Below are 19,220 nucleotides of genomic sequence, written 5' to 3' on the forward strand. Positions count from 1 at the left end.
CTGGCAGACCACCCTATGGTTGATGCTGCAGTGAGTGCACCAGTGGATATCCCAGTGTTTTATGTGAATCAGCCTTGGACTTTAAAATTTGATGGCTCCAGCACAGAGAGGGCATCAGGGGTGGGAGTCGTGATAGCATCCCCGACGGGAGTAAAGACCGCTTTGTCATTCAACCTAGATTTCCCTTGCACCAATAATCAGGCTGAATATGAAGCATTAGTGATTGGCTTAGAGATTTTATGAGATCTAGGAGCTAGAGATGTACTGATCATTGGGGATTCTCAGTTAGTTCTCAAGCAAATGTCAGGAGAATATAAATGTGCGAGTTTGACATTGGCACCTTACTTCACTGCCGCTTCACAGCTTCTTGATGATTTTGAAGATGTGACATTCCAACATGTGCCAAGGCAAGACAATTGGGAAGCTGATGAATTAGCTCAAATTGCTTCTGGCTTAAAGATGTCGCCCGAGCTCACCCACAAACCCTTGTTGATACAAAAAAGAAACCATCCTTCCATTCAGCAGCGAGGAATACAAGTAGATACCTTTGACATTGATGTTGACCTCGCTGGGGATTGGAGGGATGAAATAAAAGATGCATTGAAGAATCCTGAGCAGAAGTTGCATTATGGTTTGAAGATGAGAATTCTGCATTATATCTTGATGGGAGATGAACTGTACAGGAAAGGGGACGATGGTTTATTGTTGCGGTGTTTGGGTTTCCCAGAATCCATGAGAGTTATGCAGCAAGTACATGAAGGGATATGTGGAGCACACCAGTAAGGGATCAAAATGAGGTGGTTAATCCGCAGACATGGCCATTACTGGCCATCGATGTTAAAAGATTGCGTAAGATATTCAAGAGGGTGCCAAAAGTGCCAAAAACACGGGAATATCCAGAGAATACCAGCTGATGAAATGCATGCCGTCATAAAACCGTGGCCATTCCAGGGATGGGCTATGGATCTGATAGGAAAAATTTATCCCCCTTCATCTAAAGGGCATTCCTTCATAATTGTGGCTACTGATTTCTTCACGAAATGGGTTGAAGCCCTCCCCATGAAGAAGGTAGAACAGAGAGATGTCGTTACGTTTGTGAAGGAGTACATTATTCACAGATTTGGAATCCCGCAATCGATCACGACTGACCAGGGAACTATGTTCGTGGGGTCAGAAATGAAAGAATTTGCCGAGGAATATGGGATCCAGTTAATTAATTCTTCACCTCACTATCCCCAATCTAACGGTCAAGCTGAGGCTTCGAACCAAGTATTGATCAAAATGTTGAAAAAGATGATGGAGGATAACCCCCGAGATTGGCACCATTTGCTATCAGAAACTTTGTGGGCTTATCGGACGTCAAAGAGGAGTGCCACTGGTCTAAGTCCTTTCACCCTGACTTATGGGCATGATGCAGTACTGCCAATGGAAGTTGTGGTCCCTTCCTTGAGAGTAATGAAGCATAATGAATTGGAACCGGAGCTCTACACGGAAGCCATGATCATGGAACTTGAAGATCTGGACGAGCTGAGAATGCAAACATATAATGCCTTAATGCTTCAGAAGTCCAAGGTGGCCAGAAGTTACAACAAACGCGTGAATAAGAAAATGTTCGAGGAGGGGGATGTGGTTTGGAAGGTGATTCTGCCCCTCGGATCCAAAGACAGAGAATTCGGCAAATGGTCGCCCAATTGGGAAGGACCGTTTAAAGTTCATCGGGTGTTGGATGGAAATGCTTATTGGTTGGCGAGTCTAGATGGAGAGCCACACAGGAGGTGCATCAATGGGAAGTACTTGAAGCATTACTACCCCAGTAGTTGGGTGGGTGTATCAGACTTGAATGATCCATGAAGCAGGGTATGAGGGAATCTGGTGCAGAGTAGGCTAGACGGCCACTTTGTTTGAATTTGTCATAATAAATTGTAAGAAGTTTGTGTAAATATGGGAGGAATAGGCTGTTAAGCCATTTCTTGCTAATCTTGTTTGTAAATGATGCTGGAGCATTTGTAAATAAATAAAAATACCGGCTTACGGTGCTCATCGTAATTAATTCAGGTCAAGTGTTCGTTTTGTTAGTTGGCCAAATCGTTGACAAAGTAAGGTTTGTTTAGTACAGGTCATGAAAATTCATTGAGCTTTATTTGGAGAAATATGGTTGACCGTTAGATGGGAATGCGTGTGATTTGCGTTGTTTGGGTCGTTATTAAGTGTTTGTTTTTTAGAAAATTTTGGCAGAGTTTCCTTTGTAAATAAAGATATGCCAAAAATATAAACGCCTGCAAATAAATCCCAAGCAGCAGATGTCATAACCAAACAAGTCTCTAATCATTCCCCCAACATACACATAACGAAAAGGACAAGCCAAATCATGGCAAATTCAAAAGCAGATGCAACATGTCAAAGAAATACTATACAATGGTCCAAAAATGCCATAAAGTTACCAAAAACCTAAGATAAAGTCGCCATAAAGATTAAGAAAGATCAAGTTGGCGCAATTCTTCCCATTTGGACAGGCACTCGGCTCGAGTTTGTTCAGCAGCCCTCAAGTCGTCCTCCCATTGTTGATAGGCTTGTTTCTGAGTCATCAAATCATCACCCAGACATTGAATGTCAAGCTTGAGTTTATCGGAGGAGGCTTTTACAACCTCACTCTCGTGCAGAAGAGTTACCATATCAGCTTTGTGTTGAGCGAGTTCCGTTTCTAGTTTCTTCACCAGTTCCTCCTTGGCATCAAACTCTGTAGTCTTTTGATGCAAAATGGATAAGGCAGTTGTTCTCTCGGAGAGTAGGCTATCCAATCTTTCTTTCTGTCCCTTGAAATTTCTTACCTGAGTCAATGTCTCGGAACAAGTGGAACTCGAAGCCTGAAAAGCAGAAAACATAGATGGCAGAGTATTCAGTATGTCATGCAACGGGGACGTGGAGGAAAAGTCAGGGCTACTCTGCAGTATGGACATGGCAGACAGAACGGTGCTCCTCTCCATGGTTCCTAAGGCATCAAGATTTATATTTAGAAAATGCCGCAGCGAAGCCTTGGCGGTGGCTACTTCCAAGCCAGTAGGAATATGAGAAGAAGAAACCATAGGGGAGGCCCCGGAATCTAAAAAGCTAAAGTCAAATTCCTGATTCTCTTCAACCAAAGAGACCATCGCCCTCCGTGCCGATAAATCCTACAAAGCCAAAGAGAAGGTGAGACCCAAACAATAACTGGCAATGAAAGGGAGAGTAGAATGGCTATTACCTGACAGTGGGAGCCAGCCGAGGGAGATTTCTCTACCACATCATCAGAATGACCCCCGGGAAGGACTTTTCTACGCTTTAATGAGGACAGAGGAGTGGCCAAAGGGATGCGCTCATCCGACTCGGTTTCTCTCGAAGGACTGGAGGTTGAGGAGGAATCAAGTTCTTCCACCGTCACAAGGCCAGCTGGAGGAATGGAGATGAGTGGTTGGATCGCCCGAGACAAATGAGTGGCAGATCGAGTCCGCCGTCTCGACGGCGAATGAACAGATACTTGTTTCACTTGAACAGACGGAATCACTGGGGTAGGATTGGGCTTCCCTTCCTTGCCTTTTTTATCATTCCTTGCAATCGACAGATCCAAGACTGGTCGAGGACTTTGAGGATCTACATGTCCAAATACGTAATATTTAAAATCTCAGAGTAGCAAATCATACAAAAGCAAGGGAAAATATACCTGATATGTCCAACTCTGCAGGGATAATACAATTGTATCTCGCAGTTCACCATGCAAAGTAGTCATCGGAGATTGAAATGGGGGCCTCCACAACAGGAGTCTTAAAATATTCGACTTGCTCCGATAATTCAATCAACGATAGGGAAGTGAATTTTTTTTGAGACAACTCCGCTTTCAACATTTCGTTCAGGGGGCGAGGCAGATACAAAGCGTTTGAGGGCACGGTTGGACACAAACCTAGCTGGGAGGGGTACAAGGTTGGATTGTAGAACTCAAAAACATGGGTACTCTGATCACGGGGGGACACCCCATCATGTACAAGGAAACGAGGATGAAGGGTGGCAATACGCACATTGTTAACTAAGGAAATTATGTCTGTCGCTTTACTGGTAGCCATATACCCAATCCACGGGTAATCCTCGGCTGTGATGGTGAGGAATGGTGGCCGGTGAACAGCTCTCGAGAAGGGCAGAGATCGCATAAAAGCACACACCCCTGCAACAGTGAAAGTACTCTGACAAGCCATTAGTTCCCTCCATGACAACCTCTCAGAAAGAAGGCCGGGTGGGGATTTTAACTCAGGGAAATAAGAGAACAGCCACATCTGAAGGAACCACATCACCCCGTTAAGTCTAGAGAGTGGCACATCATTCACGGCAGCATTCAGCCAATGGTAGAGTGATCCCAGAAACATCACACCAAGACCGTGTACATTTCCAGTGCTCAGAGACCGAGCGAGGGCCAGATATTCCATAGTCGGCTTACCAGAAGAAGGACAAAAAAGATACTTACATATCAATACCCACATAAAGGATATACGTTCTTCGCTGGTAGGAGAAGTCCTCTTGAGAGCGCACCAAGACTTGATAATCTGAGAGTAAGAAGAAGGGCTCCAATATTGTTCAGGGAGCTGGGGTAAGTCCCGGACATCTACCAGACTAGCAAAGTCGTTTCCTAGAATGGGGAGACCAGTGAGGTGCAAAACATCTTGAAGAGTGATGGACATAGGGCCGCATGGAAGAATAAAGGAATTACAATGCGGTGCCCACAGCCGAATGGCACCCTCAAGAAGGTCAAGATTAAAAGTACGGTCGGTGGTGGACATTTGGATGAATTGATAAAGGCCTTGCTTTCGCCACATTCCCCCATCAAATTTTTTCAACCTCTCCACCCAAACATTCCAGTTAACGTCTCCTCTGGGTAAAGATTTAAATTTGGCAAACTCAAAGGGTGGTACAACAGTGCGATTTAGCAGTAAGGCGTTTGGCTCAAGGATGGGCAGAGGAAAGAGCATGTTGGTGGCCTCGGTGGATAAGGGAATATGAAAATAGGAAGGATCAATGATATGATTAAAAATTTCCACCGAGGTCGAGTCTTCCTCGACGATCGTTGAGGGTCTGCAAATGGCATTAAATTCAAAGTGAGATGAACTGAGACTTATCAAAGTACACCCAGATAAAGAATAAACATACCCAGAAGTAGACATCCCAGTTACAAATCTGCTACTAGGGGAAAGAGGTTGGCTCCTACGGGTAAAACGATAGGTGCGCACCAGTAAAGACTCACTGCTTGTCCCTGTGAGTTAATACGCACGAGCTACTTCATATCTTAAATCAGGAAACTTCTTCAAAGGAAAAATTAACATTGACAGGAAAGAGCATTAAACAACATATTGATTTCATTGCCACGAGTGCCCGAACAACGCCCACATGAAGGTATCAGTGCAAAGTTTCGAACAAAAACAGAGGGTGTTCACACAATTAATTCCACCATATTGAAGGAAAGTATGAACCCAAGACCTTACCTGCTTCCTGGAGTCGCGCGGGCAGCAAGGTGCGAGGCGGAGAAACCAAACCACGCAAAGGGAGAACAAACCTCGGTTGCGCCCAGATCGGTCCACACTCTGAGGTTCGCAATCGATTAAAAGCGTCCGGACAGTGGGCAAAATCAAGGAACGAAGGGCGGTAGGAGGGGGCTTTGTTTCTGTGTTCCAGCGAAGAAGTGTGGTGGTGAGGGTATAATAGAAGGAACGAAGGGAATGTGTAGGAGGTTTAGGGATTTGGTGCGGAGATCGAGGAAGATAGTTGGGGAATAAGGTTTTTGGTAGAAATATAAACAAGCCAGGATCTTGTATTGTGAAGGGGGTACGTTTTTAAACTCATTTTAGAAGAACTCCAAGGAAATAAAAATGCTTGGAAATGTGCGAGGGAATTCTACGTGTTTGAAAAGGGACGTGCAAAAACATAGCCAAATTGGCCCATGGGCCAAATTGGCTACGGGGGACAATTGTTTAGCCTAAACAGATAGGCATTACCCAACTTATAGTGATTTGGCCAAAGTCTTGGGAGCCCAAGAGATAAAGCCCAAACAGAGAAAAAGCCCAATGGCCCAATGAAGAAACGTGATAGCAGTTCGCTGCCACGGCCCGACGTGGAAGGAAGTGGAAGAACGTGGAGTGACGGGAGAAGGGAAAATTGTCGTGCAGAGTGGAACAAAAGTGGAGGAAGACGATCAGAAAAGGACTCAACAACTACACACAAAAAATCTACAGTAAAAGCTCTGCAGAATTCTATCATCAATTGCACGCTCATTTTTCATTTTCCAGTATTTTAGTTTCTTCATATTTCGCATATTCCTCCGACTTTCTTGTAAAAATGTCGATCAAATTCATGGCAGCATAATGAATATTGATGTTGTTTATGAATTCCACCTTTAATTTCAGTATATTCTTCATTTTATGTTCTTATTTTTGGAGACATTTCGAGGGAATTAGAACGAACGATCGAATCGAGAAACACAACGTTTGGTAAAAGAAGTCAAATTATTTTCACAAATTTGGCACGAACACGTGCCTGGCACGCCCGCAATTTTCGTGACAAACAGATATACATACCGATTTCATTGTTGTTAAATACGTGTAATTAGCCTATAAAATTATAAACCACCAAAAGTAAATCAGATGGCACTTTTGAAAGAGTTTTTTTTTTTTTTTAATCAAAACACATTTGAGGTAGTTTTGTAATTTCAAAAATAAACGTGTATAACCTCCATTATACGTATAACATTTCTCTACAATTATTTATTGGAGGGAGCCACAAAAAAAAACTAAATTAATCTAAAATGCATGTAGACTAGACACTGCAAAAAAAATCATTTTTTAGCGACGGTTTTGAAATTTGCGACGGTTTATACAAAAATCGTCTTAAATAAAATATTTGCGACGGTTAATACAAAACCGTCGCAAATATTAGCGACATTATATAAAAAAACGTCGCTAATTAGCGCTAATTTATGATAAACCGTCGCTCATTAGCAATATTGCATGGGAACTGTCGAAACCTGTCGCTAATTTGCGACAATTATCATCAACAAATTAAATAGTTGCAATATTGAATCTAAAAACCCAAACAAAGTTGAAGAAGTTCACCAAAAAAAGTTGGATATTGTCATTTTAGATAATTCTAATAAGTTTCAAACAAAAATCAAATGTAAAACATGCATGGGGCACAATCATTTTCACCAAGTCATAGTCTTTAGCAAAAGTCTCTAAAAATAGACTCGAGCCAAGAAAACATTCCAACAATCAGCTCCCCTCCCAAGTCTAAAACCAGATGGCCTTAGCATTAATCAACATTTTCTTTAGAGATCCATCAACATGGAGGGAGATGACATCTTTGGTCGAACCGACCAATTGTCCGCCAATAAATACAGAAGGGACAATTGGGTTGCAGCCTAATACTCTCAAGGCCAACTCCATCTCCCTCCCGTTTTCATCTTGATCGACCTCGTGTATTGCTGGGCTCGCGCCTAGATCATAGAACAAAGCTTTGATACTGTGACACATGCAACAAGAGCTCTTCGTGAAGATGACTGCAGCTTTCTGGGAAGCTAAATCCCTTATTCTGTCCATAAGTTTCCAAGACTTCTGTCAAACAATTAAGCTAGAGTTGGTTTGAATTTTGAGGGTGTGTTGTTTGTGTGTCTGTCCTTATTTATAGAGGGCAGTTGACAGTTTTGGATCATGTTTGTGCATCTTCATTGAAAACGATACTTGTTCCAGATAAAGATAAATAAAGAGATATAACGTCAAGAGAATCAACTCCCAAGTCATTCAACTCGAAATTTATTATTGTCAAGTTTCTGTTAGCTTTCACGGTTTAGCCCGGACCCCATTTGTCAATATTAGCTCAACCATGATTTAAAAAATTCTAACCCGAGTAAAAATGAAAACTTGGCTCCGCCACTGCCTACGGTGTGGGTCATATCCCATATTCTTAGAATCTCAATAACCAGCTTTCACATGATTATTCGAAAGCAGCAAGCATGATATTGATATTATTATTATTATTATTATGATAAAAACCCACATGTAAAAGACTAATTTTATTAGTCACTATAATGTCTCGAAGGGGCAATATAAATTATAAAATTGGTATTTAGCTATGCTACATCGAGAGATTTAGACATTGGATGAGGTAGATAGTGTAATATCTTTTTCCAATCTAATAGATGAGATTGTACCAATAGTAAAGGAGTGTTTGTAAGAGGTTATTTTTATTTATTTTGAAGTGATTCTTTTAGATATTATAATGAAGTTGGTGAGAAGGAAAATTAGTGATCGTTGGTGTTGGGATGCAACCAAAGTCCCACTTTGGAAGATCTAGAGAAAGATCATTGGTTAATAAAGATGTAATGATATCTCCATTGGTATGAGGCCTTTTGGGTGGTTCCAAAAGCAAAACCATGAGGGTTAAACCCAAAGTAGACAATATCATACCAACGTGGAGATATCCGGATTCCATTGGTGCCAACAGTTGGAAATAAAAATCCAAAATTAATACAAGTTAAAGTTTGAGGGTTTGGAGAAAAATTACTTTCAAGTTTAATTTTTAGCTAAATAGCAACAATATCCTCAACCTATATAAAACTTGTCTATTTTAATTATCTAAATTTTTGTACTAACACCATCAACATAATTATTATTATTTTTTGAATATTTTATATTAAAAATAATTTATCTTTATAACATGAATCTTGAAAATTTATATAAGAATAATACAAAAAATTTCTGTAAATAAAAAATATAAAAAGATGTAAAATACTTTTAGAAGGGCCGGGTGTGAATCCGAGAGAAAAGTAAATAAAAAATAATTGAAGATAATTGTTGAATATGATCAGTTTTTTAAGAATAAGTGATATTCAAAAACACCTCAAAACCTAGCTAGAATCTGAGCTTTCTATAAGCTCTCTTAAAATATCCTAGTGTAGCATCTCCTTTCCCATAAAATTGCACCCCTTTTGAAAAGGCGATGTTCATGACGATCTATCCTCCCAAAGGAAAGCTGCTTCTTCCATTGTGTCACATCAATATTATGCCATAACCCCCAAAGATAAGCAAAATACTAAAGCATCAGCCTTGTAGGTGGATAACCTTCCTAGCAGTGGCGGAGCCACATGCTTATGTACCCGGGCTAAACCATTTTTTTTAAAAAAAAAATATACGTAAATTTTGTATAATTTTGAAATAATATGATATTAGTTCAGGTAGATCAATTTAAAATATTAAATATTCTAGAGTATAAAGTTCTAGCTCGGACAGAGCCATATTTTTGGCTCCGCCATGCTTCCTAGCACATTAGCCTATCCATATTTTCTTATGATAGAAACTTGAGATTACAGCTAACTCAGGGAAAGTTTCCACAAGATTTTCAATGAAAATGTCTTGCTTTTCTGATTGTGCAGCAGCCTAAGTAACAAGTCTTGCTCGCACGCATGTCACTCGTATAACCTATGCAGCGACGATTTGTGCTGGTTGACATCTAGTTTCCGTACATTCGAATCATTATCAGACCTAGATTTTAGATGGAAAAAGAAGATAATAATTTTGAATGTGTGGAAGGGGCAGAAAGTTTGGGATATATATTCGGTATTCCTTAGTTTTGTGGGAGAAATTCTATCTTTTGTAAACCAATGTTATCATGCCAACGTACCTAGTGTAGCACCAACCAGTTACCTCAGAATCAGTAAAGTTCACCCAAAAATAAATTTTATTTAAAGTGCAAATGAAAATCGAAGATTCAGCAGTGTATAAATTAGGATTTAACACACAGATGGTACTGCAATTTGAGTGTTTGCTACTTTATTCTTCTTCTGGTTTGAGCTGTTGGATGGATTCTTGGCTGATGTGTAAAAACTATCACGATAAGAACTTATCCAATTCATTGCAACTTTAGAATCTGACTCATGGATCATACCTTTTGCATCATATCCCGGTAAAAAAAGAAACAAGAAATCTGAGCTAAAACAAAAACATTTTCAAGTCAATGCTTCTTAATTATATTAGTCATGCAGCAAAGCAGAAATAAAATAGCTGATAAAGTGATGATAACTATACCACAAGCTTTTTTCAGTGATGTGGGGACCCGGACGCTAATCTTTCTTATTAATCATCTTTGGGATTTAATTATCAATTAAGATAAAACAGGGTCTAAAATTTTTTTTTCTTTTAAAATGTAAGTGCAGAAGGTAATTAAATCAATCTATTATACAAATCAGTATAGTAATAATACATTTCTTGTACAACATGTTTCTAGTTCAAACTAGTCTAAGGTTTAAATACTAAATGTCAAGTATTAACCAACTCTACAATAAGTCCGGAATCACCACGCTAAACTCGTCTTCTCTCATCATCTTCTGACCCCGATCTTGTCCCACCTGTTGTCATGCACACATACAAAACAAGACAACAGCCGGATAACTCCGGTGAGAATAAATCCCAGTATAAAACATGGTAAACATGCATATACATAAACATATCATGAAATATTCTATCATGAATAACAATTAAAGCAATAGATTTCATAGTCTATGAAAATTAAATCAAAATAAGCATGCAGCTCAAATCAGCTAAACATGCTATCTATATCAACTCATATAAACATAGGCTATCATGTCTGAAAGCACTAAACATGAGTTTCATAATCTATGAAACCACATTTCTAAACACATGCAGTTCTAGTCAAATCATGTCTAGACTCGACTCAACTATAACTCTAGGGATCCCGGTGTGAATAAGACGTCACTGTCTGTCACCTACCCTCCCAATCGGGGTGACGTACGTCTTATTCCTAGACTTCGGTCATATCTGTATCGAATAATCTACAATAGGAGGGTGTCTGCTCCTATGTAACGATACACCGAACGTCTAGAAGCCTGACTATCTGTCAAACTTTCCTATCTCAAATGCAATGAATACAATCTATAAACAAAGCATGTTCTTTTCAAAAGATTTGAATATAAATCTATAAACAAATCAAAATTATGTCAAAAGATAAACAATAATCAAGTATGAAATTTTATTGGGAAACTCAAATGAGATCTGATTTGAGTTATATCTTCCCAGATATCACATGAATTATACCTTTGTCGTCCCTGTCTGACGAAAACGATGACCTGTATTCAACTCTGTCCATCTCAAATCTGAAATGACAATATCGAATACAACGTATCAGTACATAACTCAATACACAATCTGTTCTGATCAATACTCAACTCAGTACCTAATCTGATCAATATCTGAACAAGATACAATTCAATTCATGTCATCGATATCACAATACAATCTGAATCATATCTGAATTTGATTAATCTAAATCAACTGATGTTTCGACGGCATACTAATACAATCTGAATAACCCTGTCAATCTGAACATCACAAATATAATACTGGAACTCGTAATCTGTGTCAACATAATTCCTACTCTGAATATTAACACAATTCTGATATAGAATCTCAGTCAATATCTTTCAAAAATCATAACAAATACATAAACAATCTGTTCTTCAGTCTGACTTCAATTCTACACTGTCTACGGTAGTAGAAACATCATATCTGATTCATATTTAATTCTGACAATATCATAAATCCAAATCATCTCAAAACGTAACAAAACTTACGTCCTTATGTAGCTCGTGTCGAGAGGAACACGATACTGCATTCGGATCAAAATTCTGATGGCCGGATCTTGCACAACCAAATTTTTAATAAAGAAATAAGCTTGAGGATGATAGCCATGGAGGGTTTTGGTTTTCTTGGCTCAAAATTCTGAATTGCATGAGGAAATACACGTCCAAATTTATGACAAAGACAAGTGTCCCACTCAAATTTTCATATTTGCACTTTAGTCCCTCAACTTTTCACTAATTGCAAATTGGCCCCCGCTCAATCTTTTTAATTCAATTCAATCCTAAATAATTCCATTTCAATCCTAAATAATTGCAAACATCTTGGAATATAATTCAACACTCCAAAAGTTTCCAATTACATACCCTCGGATTAAAATAATATCATCTTTATTATCTCGGGCCTTACAAGCGATGACAATGTCATAGAAGATGAAATTGACACAGCTATATATCTATTGTGTCGAGGGCGCTGGAGCGGACTCGATGGGGCGTGTAAGAGCTTGTCTTATCAATTAAAAAACACTTGTAGATTAATGTGATTTTTGTAAAAAAATCAAATGCACCCCCAAAAATTCCAAATTTAAGCATATTATGTCATCTCTAGCATCACAACTCAGGTTGTTATCTTCTCAGGATTCCTGTGCCCATCCACGCCAATCAAGCGTGTCTGAAACAGAAAAACATGAGACAGACAGATGCCAACCTTTGTGGTACTTTTTAGGACCCTAGTCTCATAAATTTGCCATTTTTGGTCCTTATCCTTATTATGTTCACATGATTACTTGTTTCTTTCAATAATCAAACACTCAGGGTCCTAGAACAAGGGAGGTAATCGAGCTGAGCTGCTTGCGAGCAGAGCTCAACTTGAGCTCTAATGTCTCAAGCTCAAGTACTTGTTGAGTACTCGAGTTTCGAGAAATTATTATTATTATTATTTTCAATTTGAACTTCTATTCTTTTAAAATAGTAATATATATCATAAATCACATACTTTAACATCCATTCAAAATCAAGAAAACTTATAACGCATTTATCCTGTAATCCTATGGCATCTGCAGCTAGAATCTGATGTCATTCAACTTAAACAGAACCGTGCTCACAAAATTGGGAGGCACTTACAAGTTAAACCAATGCACAGAGGATTTAACAATTTTCTGGAGAAATTACGTTCTGTCATGGGCTATGAAATCTCTAAAGAAAGGGCTGTTCCGCTCAACATAAGCATTTCTTCGACAGTTTTCCACTGCTCGGTTCACAATTGACTTAGCTTTGTCAATCTCCTCGGCAGTAAACTTGAGTTCTATAATTCCCAAAGGCCCAGGTTGCAACACCTTAACAACAGTTTCCATATCCTGCTCCAACTGCCTGCATAAAGAAGAAACAAAGAATGTATTACTTGTCCCAACATGAGGACTGAAAGCTTGTCGTTGTACCTTAGGCCCTAGCTTATAACTTGTGGTAATGGTATAATTCAACTATTCAAGTATTTCAAATCATATGACAGTCAACAATTCAAGTGTCATGCTTCGACTGATGTGCCAACAATTGTTTTAACTTGCAATTTGTAGGAATCAAATATCTAATCTTGGCTTTAATATTAATTATAGAACATAACATCTGTCCTTATACTAAAACATATTATAACCGAGAGTCATGGGTGTATCTCAAATCTTTTAACCTGTAATGCAACTCAAACACCATTTTTTGAAACCATGCAGCAACATATAAAATATTAAGGAGTTTTTTTCCTTCTGTTACTGAAATTTACCGGGATAATGTTAGAAGAAAAAGTAATGTTGGTTCTTCATTAGGATAAAAACAAGACAACAAATGCACCTCATTTAAGTTTTGTTTCAAAATTTTTTGACTACTGAAGCCCCATGTATCTCAACATCATGGCAATTAACCAAAGAATGTTCGGTTGAGTCTAATATCGGAAAATCGTAGCACCTTTCCGGACACATGGAGTCGAATTACATACATGGCAATCTTTCTTCAACATAGAAAACTAGCAACATGAAATATATACATGACAATACAGGAAAAATTTCCCCTTCCAGCATTTCACAGCCATGATTATGATTAGAAACAAAGAACTTAGTTGGTCAATCTCACAACTACGTTTTCCTCAGCTTCAGAGTGAATATTTCTACTAAAAAACTCGGTAACACCTGTGCCCACAAACTTCCAAATTCAACTTCTGTCTACTCTATGTCTATACAACAAATCTACACTCCAAGGACATTTCGTATTGAACTACTCCACCAATATCCTCAATCTCTCAAGAAAAATTACTTATTTATTTCAAAAATTTTGCAATTTGACACCCTACTGGAATAATCGGGAAATAGATCTGGTCAATTAAAAAAATGACTTCCCGTGAACAAATACACTACGTGAGACTATTTTTTTTAAAAAAAATTTGACCGAAGCTACAAACCAAAACAGCCCGATGGATGCTGTTGTCCCCTTGTCAAATGAAACAGTTGAATACGCATCTACAGTTCCATAAAAAAATCCCAAGATTTTCTACCAACCCTTTTAACGAACCTACGCGAGCATCGTCCTTCTTTCAGTGACTATAAAATTGTTTACAAGATCTCAAAAGTACCATCAATCAACAACCATGATCGTAAAACGAAAAAATAATGTCAGATAATAAACAAGAAAAAGTATTGACCTTCGAACACGTAACCCACAATAATTGAACCGGGAACTTGCACAAAATTAACACATGCAAATTATAGAACCTGAAGAATCTCGAGAATGGTAAAGATCGGCCCAGCCATGGTAGAGATGGAGCCATAACAGTACAGTCCCAACCCAATTGGCACATTGCCAGTGTTCCTAGGCCTAGCGGACCGAAACCATTTCGAGGTTAAAAAACGCGTTTACCTGTGAAAAGCGCTTTTTTAATAAAACCTTCACGAAATAAAAGATTTAAATCGGATTCCTTGATTCTTTTTTTTAAGTAATCCGCTTGAGTTAACTTGTTTGTAGTGTGGGAATTAAGTCAATTCAATATATTCAATCCCTAAAGTTTTTAAAATTGGCTCCACACATCAACAATCAATGGTTTGAACCAAGGTTCTTAAAAGCGTGAAGCGTCCCGAAGTGTAGATGTCGAACTCCAAGGGTTTTCAAGCTTAAGCGAGATTAGCACGGGCTTAAGCGTAAAAAAACGTTTTTTATTTTATCTTTAGTGTAATTATAATTATCTCAAACCAATAAATAAATAAAATAATACATAAATATGGTAAATTTAAGTATGATACATTAATTCTCATATTTATAAAACATAAAAATCTCAAAATTACAATCTTTATTTGTTTTTGCAACTAGACTACATTAAAAATTGCTAAATATTTGTCAAATCATTGTCAGACACACTTAATCATAATTAAAATTAAAAAATAAACATCTAAATTATAAACCTAATTTATTATTAAAATAAAACGAAATACCTTCAAAATAAAAAAATTTAAAAAAAGAAGATATGATTAATTGTGCTTAAGCACGCTTAATTAAACGTCTTAATTTGGACAAAATGTAATTTGACCGCTTTTTTCTGTTTTTCTCCGAAACGGGACGTTTTTGCCGAGCTTCAAGCTCCACTTAAGCACGCTTTTTTAGAACAGTGGTTTGAACATATGAATCTCGCGCCTTCAAATTTTGAATCATATTGCATCATTCGAGTTCGCCTTAATTCTTCGACAAATCGAACGAGGCAGCCGACATTGTGCGGTTTTTTTTATTAATTGAATTCAGAAGATTGAATATTTTTAAGTAATCTGGGAGTATCCAAAGACTTTTGAGTCTTTGTTATGCTAAACAAAATGGTATTTTCCTTTTATATTAGATGTTGGAACATGGAGTTTGAAATGCATGTTCATATTTCATTTCAAGTAAATTAAAATATTCTTTATTCTACCAAAATTTTTATATCTATAGTTGTAGCAGACCAGGACACCCACACACTACAACAAAGGTCTTTGAATTCCTGAAATGAACTCATTTAACACATCGCAACAGATGATAATCATAGTCGGGGTATTAACCGCTGCTCGTCCAATGATCACCACTGATCCAAACATGTGGAGTGCTTGATCCAACATAAAACAATTTTTGGATCGATGACGATCATTAGATCTTCTTCGAGGACGATATAGGTTAAACCAAACCCATGCAAGAAAGCAGTAGAATTAAAGCTGGTATCGAATATTGTAACACCTTGTCAGCTGCTCCTTCCACTTCACTTCTTGAAAACCAACATGAGGCCCATCAGGACATGTAAAATAGATTAGCTGTATCGGCTAGACAAGAAATCAAAGTTGACCGGGACGACGGAAGTTCATCCACTGATCAAGCATCGCATTAAATTGCAACACCACCTTAATCAGATCCAAATATGAGATCAATATCTAGTATATTCACATGCTTCCTGGAAATATACCCAAAATGAACTTAATCAAGTTGATTCAAAAAGGTGGCTCAAGAGTGTTTCACCTCTCGTAACGGGAAGAAAATAGTCGAAAAAATGCTAATCTTTTGTCTTGAGAAACACCTCTTTCATACAACAAAAATTTTAATAGTTGAACATCTGAGATAATATAAGAATTGAAGCTTCATCGAAACATGCTCCTCACCTGAAAACTATCAAAGTTCAGGTTAGGGAAATGTTATAAATGGTACAATCCAGTCAAATGAAAGAAAAATCAAGAGAAGACAGAATTTAGAAATAAACTTTCTGGTGAAATCAACAACATATGCTTCCTCTGACTGGCAAGGCGAAGAACAGAACTAGACCATTATTCTGAAAATTGCATGCACAAGAGTGAGTATTATTAGACAAAATTCAATGACATGACATACACAAAAAGTGATACTTTAATTAGATTTCTCAGGGATCGTTATTTCCGGAAGGCCGATCTTCCCCTCGTAAACATCATAGAATTCAGGCACTTCCTTCTCATATTTAGTCACAAATTTCGCCAAGAAATGAGTCTCCGTAAGTTTCAAAAAGTAACTTGGTTTAACTTCTTTGGCAATCAAACCCCTGGATAACAAAACCTTAATGACAGTGCATCTGGGAATTATCCTATTTTCCAAACTATAAAGCAGAATTTCTGGGAAACTTGAAAGCTTTCGGGACTCCCATCCCATCTTGTTAACAAGAAAATCCATAATCCTAGAGATCTTATTTTGAGACATGATCATGCAATTAGGATGCTTCCTAAAGGCTGAGTAGATATCATCTTTTGACCATCCCCAGCTACTGTAAGTCTTGTAACACCGATCCCAAATCCTTCTATTACCTTTTTCAGCGACAACATGTAAAGCTAACATAAACATAGACCTCAACGGATCAAATCCCATTTCCAATACTTTTTCCACAGATTCTTTAAAATCATCAGTTTGTTCCACGATGGTCTCGGGATAATGTGTCAACAACAACATGATACACGAGTCTGGCACTTCAAGTTCCCTTAAAAATGCAACATTCGGAGCCATATTCTTATTCGGATGCTGCTTAAAAACCCTCGATGATTGCTTCATGGCAACAGCTACCCTTTCATCAGTCAAAAGCACGCTCTTGAGAAAATTATAGATAGGAATTAGTCGATGCTCCAAACTTCTATTCAACAAAGCAGGGTCCGCCGATAAGGCTGCAAGATTAGTCCTTGGAGACCCAAAAGAGTCGAAAAATTCGAGCTTGGGCAAAAGGGTCTCCTCGTTTGACAAAAGCATCCCGGGTCTCCTACGGACAATACTAGCAATCTGTTTCTGACAAAAACCATATTTTCTGAACATTTCTAAAACAAACTTAGGTTTGTCCAGATTTTCAAACCGCACTTTCTCAGAAGCAGAAACAGCCATTTCTCGAGACAACCCACATGAATTGATCAAGAAAGAAACCGTGCAAGATTTCTGATTCTCTAATTTGTTTTCAGATTCACAACTCTTTCGCCCAGTCTTTGAGTCCGCCTCTACAAGACTACACAGATTGACCAAGAACTGAACTCCACAGCTTCTCAATATAGTGGGTTCATGGCCCAGATGATTTTTGTGAGCAAGCGAGAAAGAAATTGAATCCGTCGCGGTAATCTTGATGGGGAAGATTTTACGGTAAGCAGAAGACATATCTGAAAACCTAGACGTTTAAAAACTTTATAGGGAAAAAAACTCACTTGTATTTTCCTCAATAGCAATGAATCATTGAGTGACAAATCCATGACCACAGCTGCATTTTCACCAAGTTACTTCGTAGACAGTACGAGGTTTTCCACAGATTTATTCATATTTTTTTAGAAGTGTTCTTCACTTGCTATTTGCCACGGGCTCCAAGACCCATAGCCATATGCCCCGCCCTCTCTCAATAATATACTTAGGCACTGTTTGGTACACGAAATAAGAGTGAGATTGATAAATAATCTGCCTTATCTCACGTTTGGTACGTTTTTAAAAAGCCCATGATAATATCACGAGCCCTTGATAAATACATTTTTAGAATGATAAAACATCCTTAGTAAGAGGTGTGATAGTTTTAATTTAATGATAAAATACACTACAAATTACTTAATTACTCTCAATTTATAAATGATTTTTTTATAAATCTATGCTAGTAGGTAGAAATTAAAATCAAATAAATATTTTATTAATTTTTATATATTATATAATATGATAATTATATAAATGAATTCGAGATAATTATATAAATAATTTTTATAAATCTCAATAAAATTATTATTATCACTCGATTAACCTTAAAAATTGATATTTGACTTGACTCAAAAAATCAAGGGCTCAATTATCATATTATATAATATATAAAATTAGGTAAAAATAAATAAATCATGCAAGTACTATCGACACATGAACAGATAAAAAATATGATCTCAAGCAACAACTTTGAAATTATAAAATTTATTATGATAAGGTTAATTTTGTCATTACAATCTAATATATAAATTTAATCACTCTTATTAAAATCATACCAAACATTAAATATAATATCCTATATCTTATTTATCCTTGACTTATCCTTATATTATATATTACATGTTTATCCTATCATGTGTATCAAACTATACTTTACTATACTATATATTAAAATACAAAAGATCTTGTTAACAAATTTTTCTGTGCTACGAGAGTGATTATCTACTATGGCATAATTTGGTACAAGAGATAAGGGATGGATTGATAAATAATCCTCCTTATCTCATGTTTGGTACATTTTTAAAAAGCCCATGATAATATCATGAGCTCTTGATAAATAGTTTTTTAGAAGGATAAAATATTCATTCTATTAAGTGTGATAATTTTAATTTAATGATAAAATGCACTACAAATGACTTAATTACCCTTAATTTATAAATGATTTTTATAAATCTATGCTAGTAAGTAAAAATTAAAATCAAATAAATATTTTTATTTATTTTTATACATTATATAATATGATAATTATATAAATGAATTCGAGATAATTATATAAATAATTAATATAAATCTCAATAAAATTATTAGTATCATCCTTTTAACCTTAAAAATTGATATT

At 37.2% G+C, this 19,220-nt stretch overlaps 3 protein-coding genes and 1 long non-coding RNA gene across 5 annotated transcripts; 1 reads left to right on the plus strand and 3 right to left on the minus strand.

Annotated features, from left to right (window-relative positions):
• Positions 1 to 300: 300 nt before the first annotated feature.
• Positions 301 to 783, plus strand: LOC140833678 (uncharacterized). Its single transcript, XM_073198003.1, has one exon. It carries the CDS (start codon positions 301 to 303, stop codon positions 781 to 783), a length of 483 nt encoding a protein of 160 aa, XP_073054104.1.
• Positions 784 to 7,080: 6,297 nt separating this feature from the next.
• Positions 7,081 to 7,679, minus strand: LOC140833302 (glutaredoxin-C11-like). Its single transcript, XM_073197679.1, has one exon. The coding sequence runs from the start codon at positions 7,605 to 7,607 to the stop codon at positions 7,299 to 7,301; it is 309 nt and encodes a 102-aa protein (XP_073053780.1). The 5' UTR covers positions 7,608 to 7,679; the 3' UTR covers positions 7,081 to 7,298.
• A 2,610-nt stretch (positions 7,680 to 10,289) lies between these two features.
• Positions 10,290 to 11,783, minus strand: LOC140833689 (uncharacterized). The gene is made up of 3 exons (XR_012118525.1): positions 11,654 to 11,783; positions 11,118 to 11,176; positions 10,290 to 10,411 (listed from the first exon to the last, which is right to left on the minus strand). It is a non-coding gene; the product is annotated as an uncharacterized lncRNA (long non-coding RNA).
• Positions 11,784 to 12,703: 920 nt separating this feature from the next.
• Positions 12,704 to 18,026, minus strand: LOC140833747 (transcription termination factor MTERF8, chloroplastic-like). 2 transcript variants are annotated; one of them, XM_073198110.1, is made up of 5 exons: positions 16,535 to 18,026; positions 16,169 to 16,315; positions 15,893 to 16,053; positions 14,413 to 14,557; positions 12,704 to 13,027 (listed from the first exon to the last, which is right to left on the minus strand). In XM_073198110.1, exon 1 carries the CDS (start codon positions 17,801 to 17,803, stop codon positions 16,550 to 16,552), a length of 1,254 nt encoding a protein of 417 aa, XP_073054211.1. In that variant the 5' UTR covers positions 17,804 to 18,026; the 3' UTR covers positions 12,704 to 13,027; positions 14,413 to 14,557; positions 15,893 to 16,053; positions 16,169 to 16,315; positions 16,535 to 16,549. The 2 variants fall into 2 exon arrangements, with proteins under 2 accessions (XP_073054211.1, XP_073054210.1); XM_073198109.1 differs by having other exon boundaries at positions 15,893 to 16,308.
• Positions 18,027 to 19,220: the final 1,194 nt, after the last annotated feature.

Source organism: Primulina eburnea, chromosome 6 (genome assembly GCF_022965805.1).
Source record: "Primulina eburnea isolate SZY01 chromosome 6, ASM2296580v1, whole genome shotgun sequence".
In the NCBI taxonomy this organism is placed as follows: Eukaryota; Viridiplantae; Streptophyta; class Magnoliopsida; order Lamiales; family Gesneriaceae; genus Primulina; species Primulina eburnea.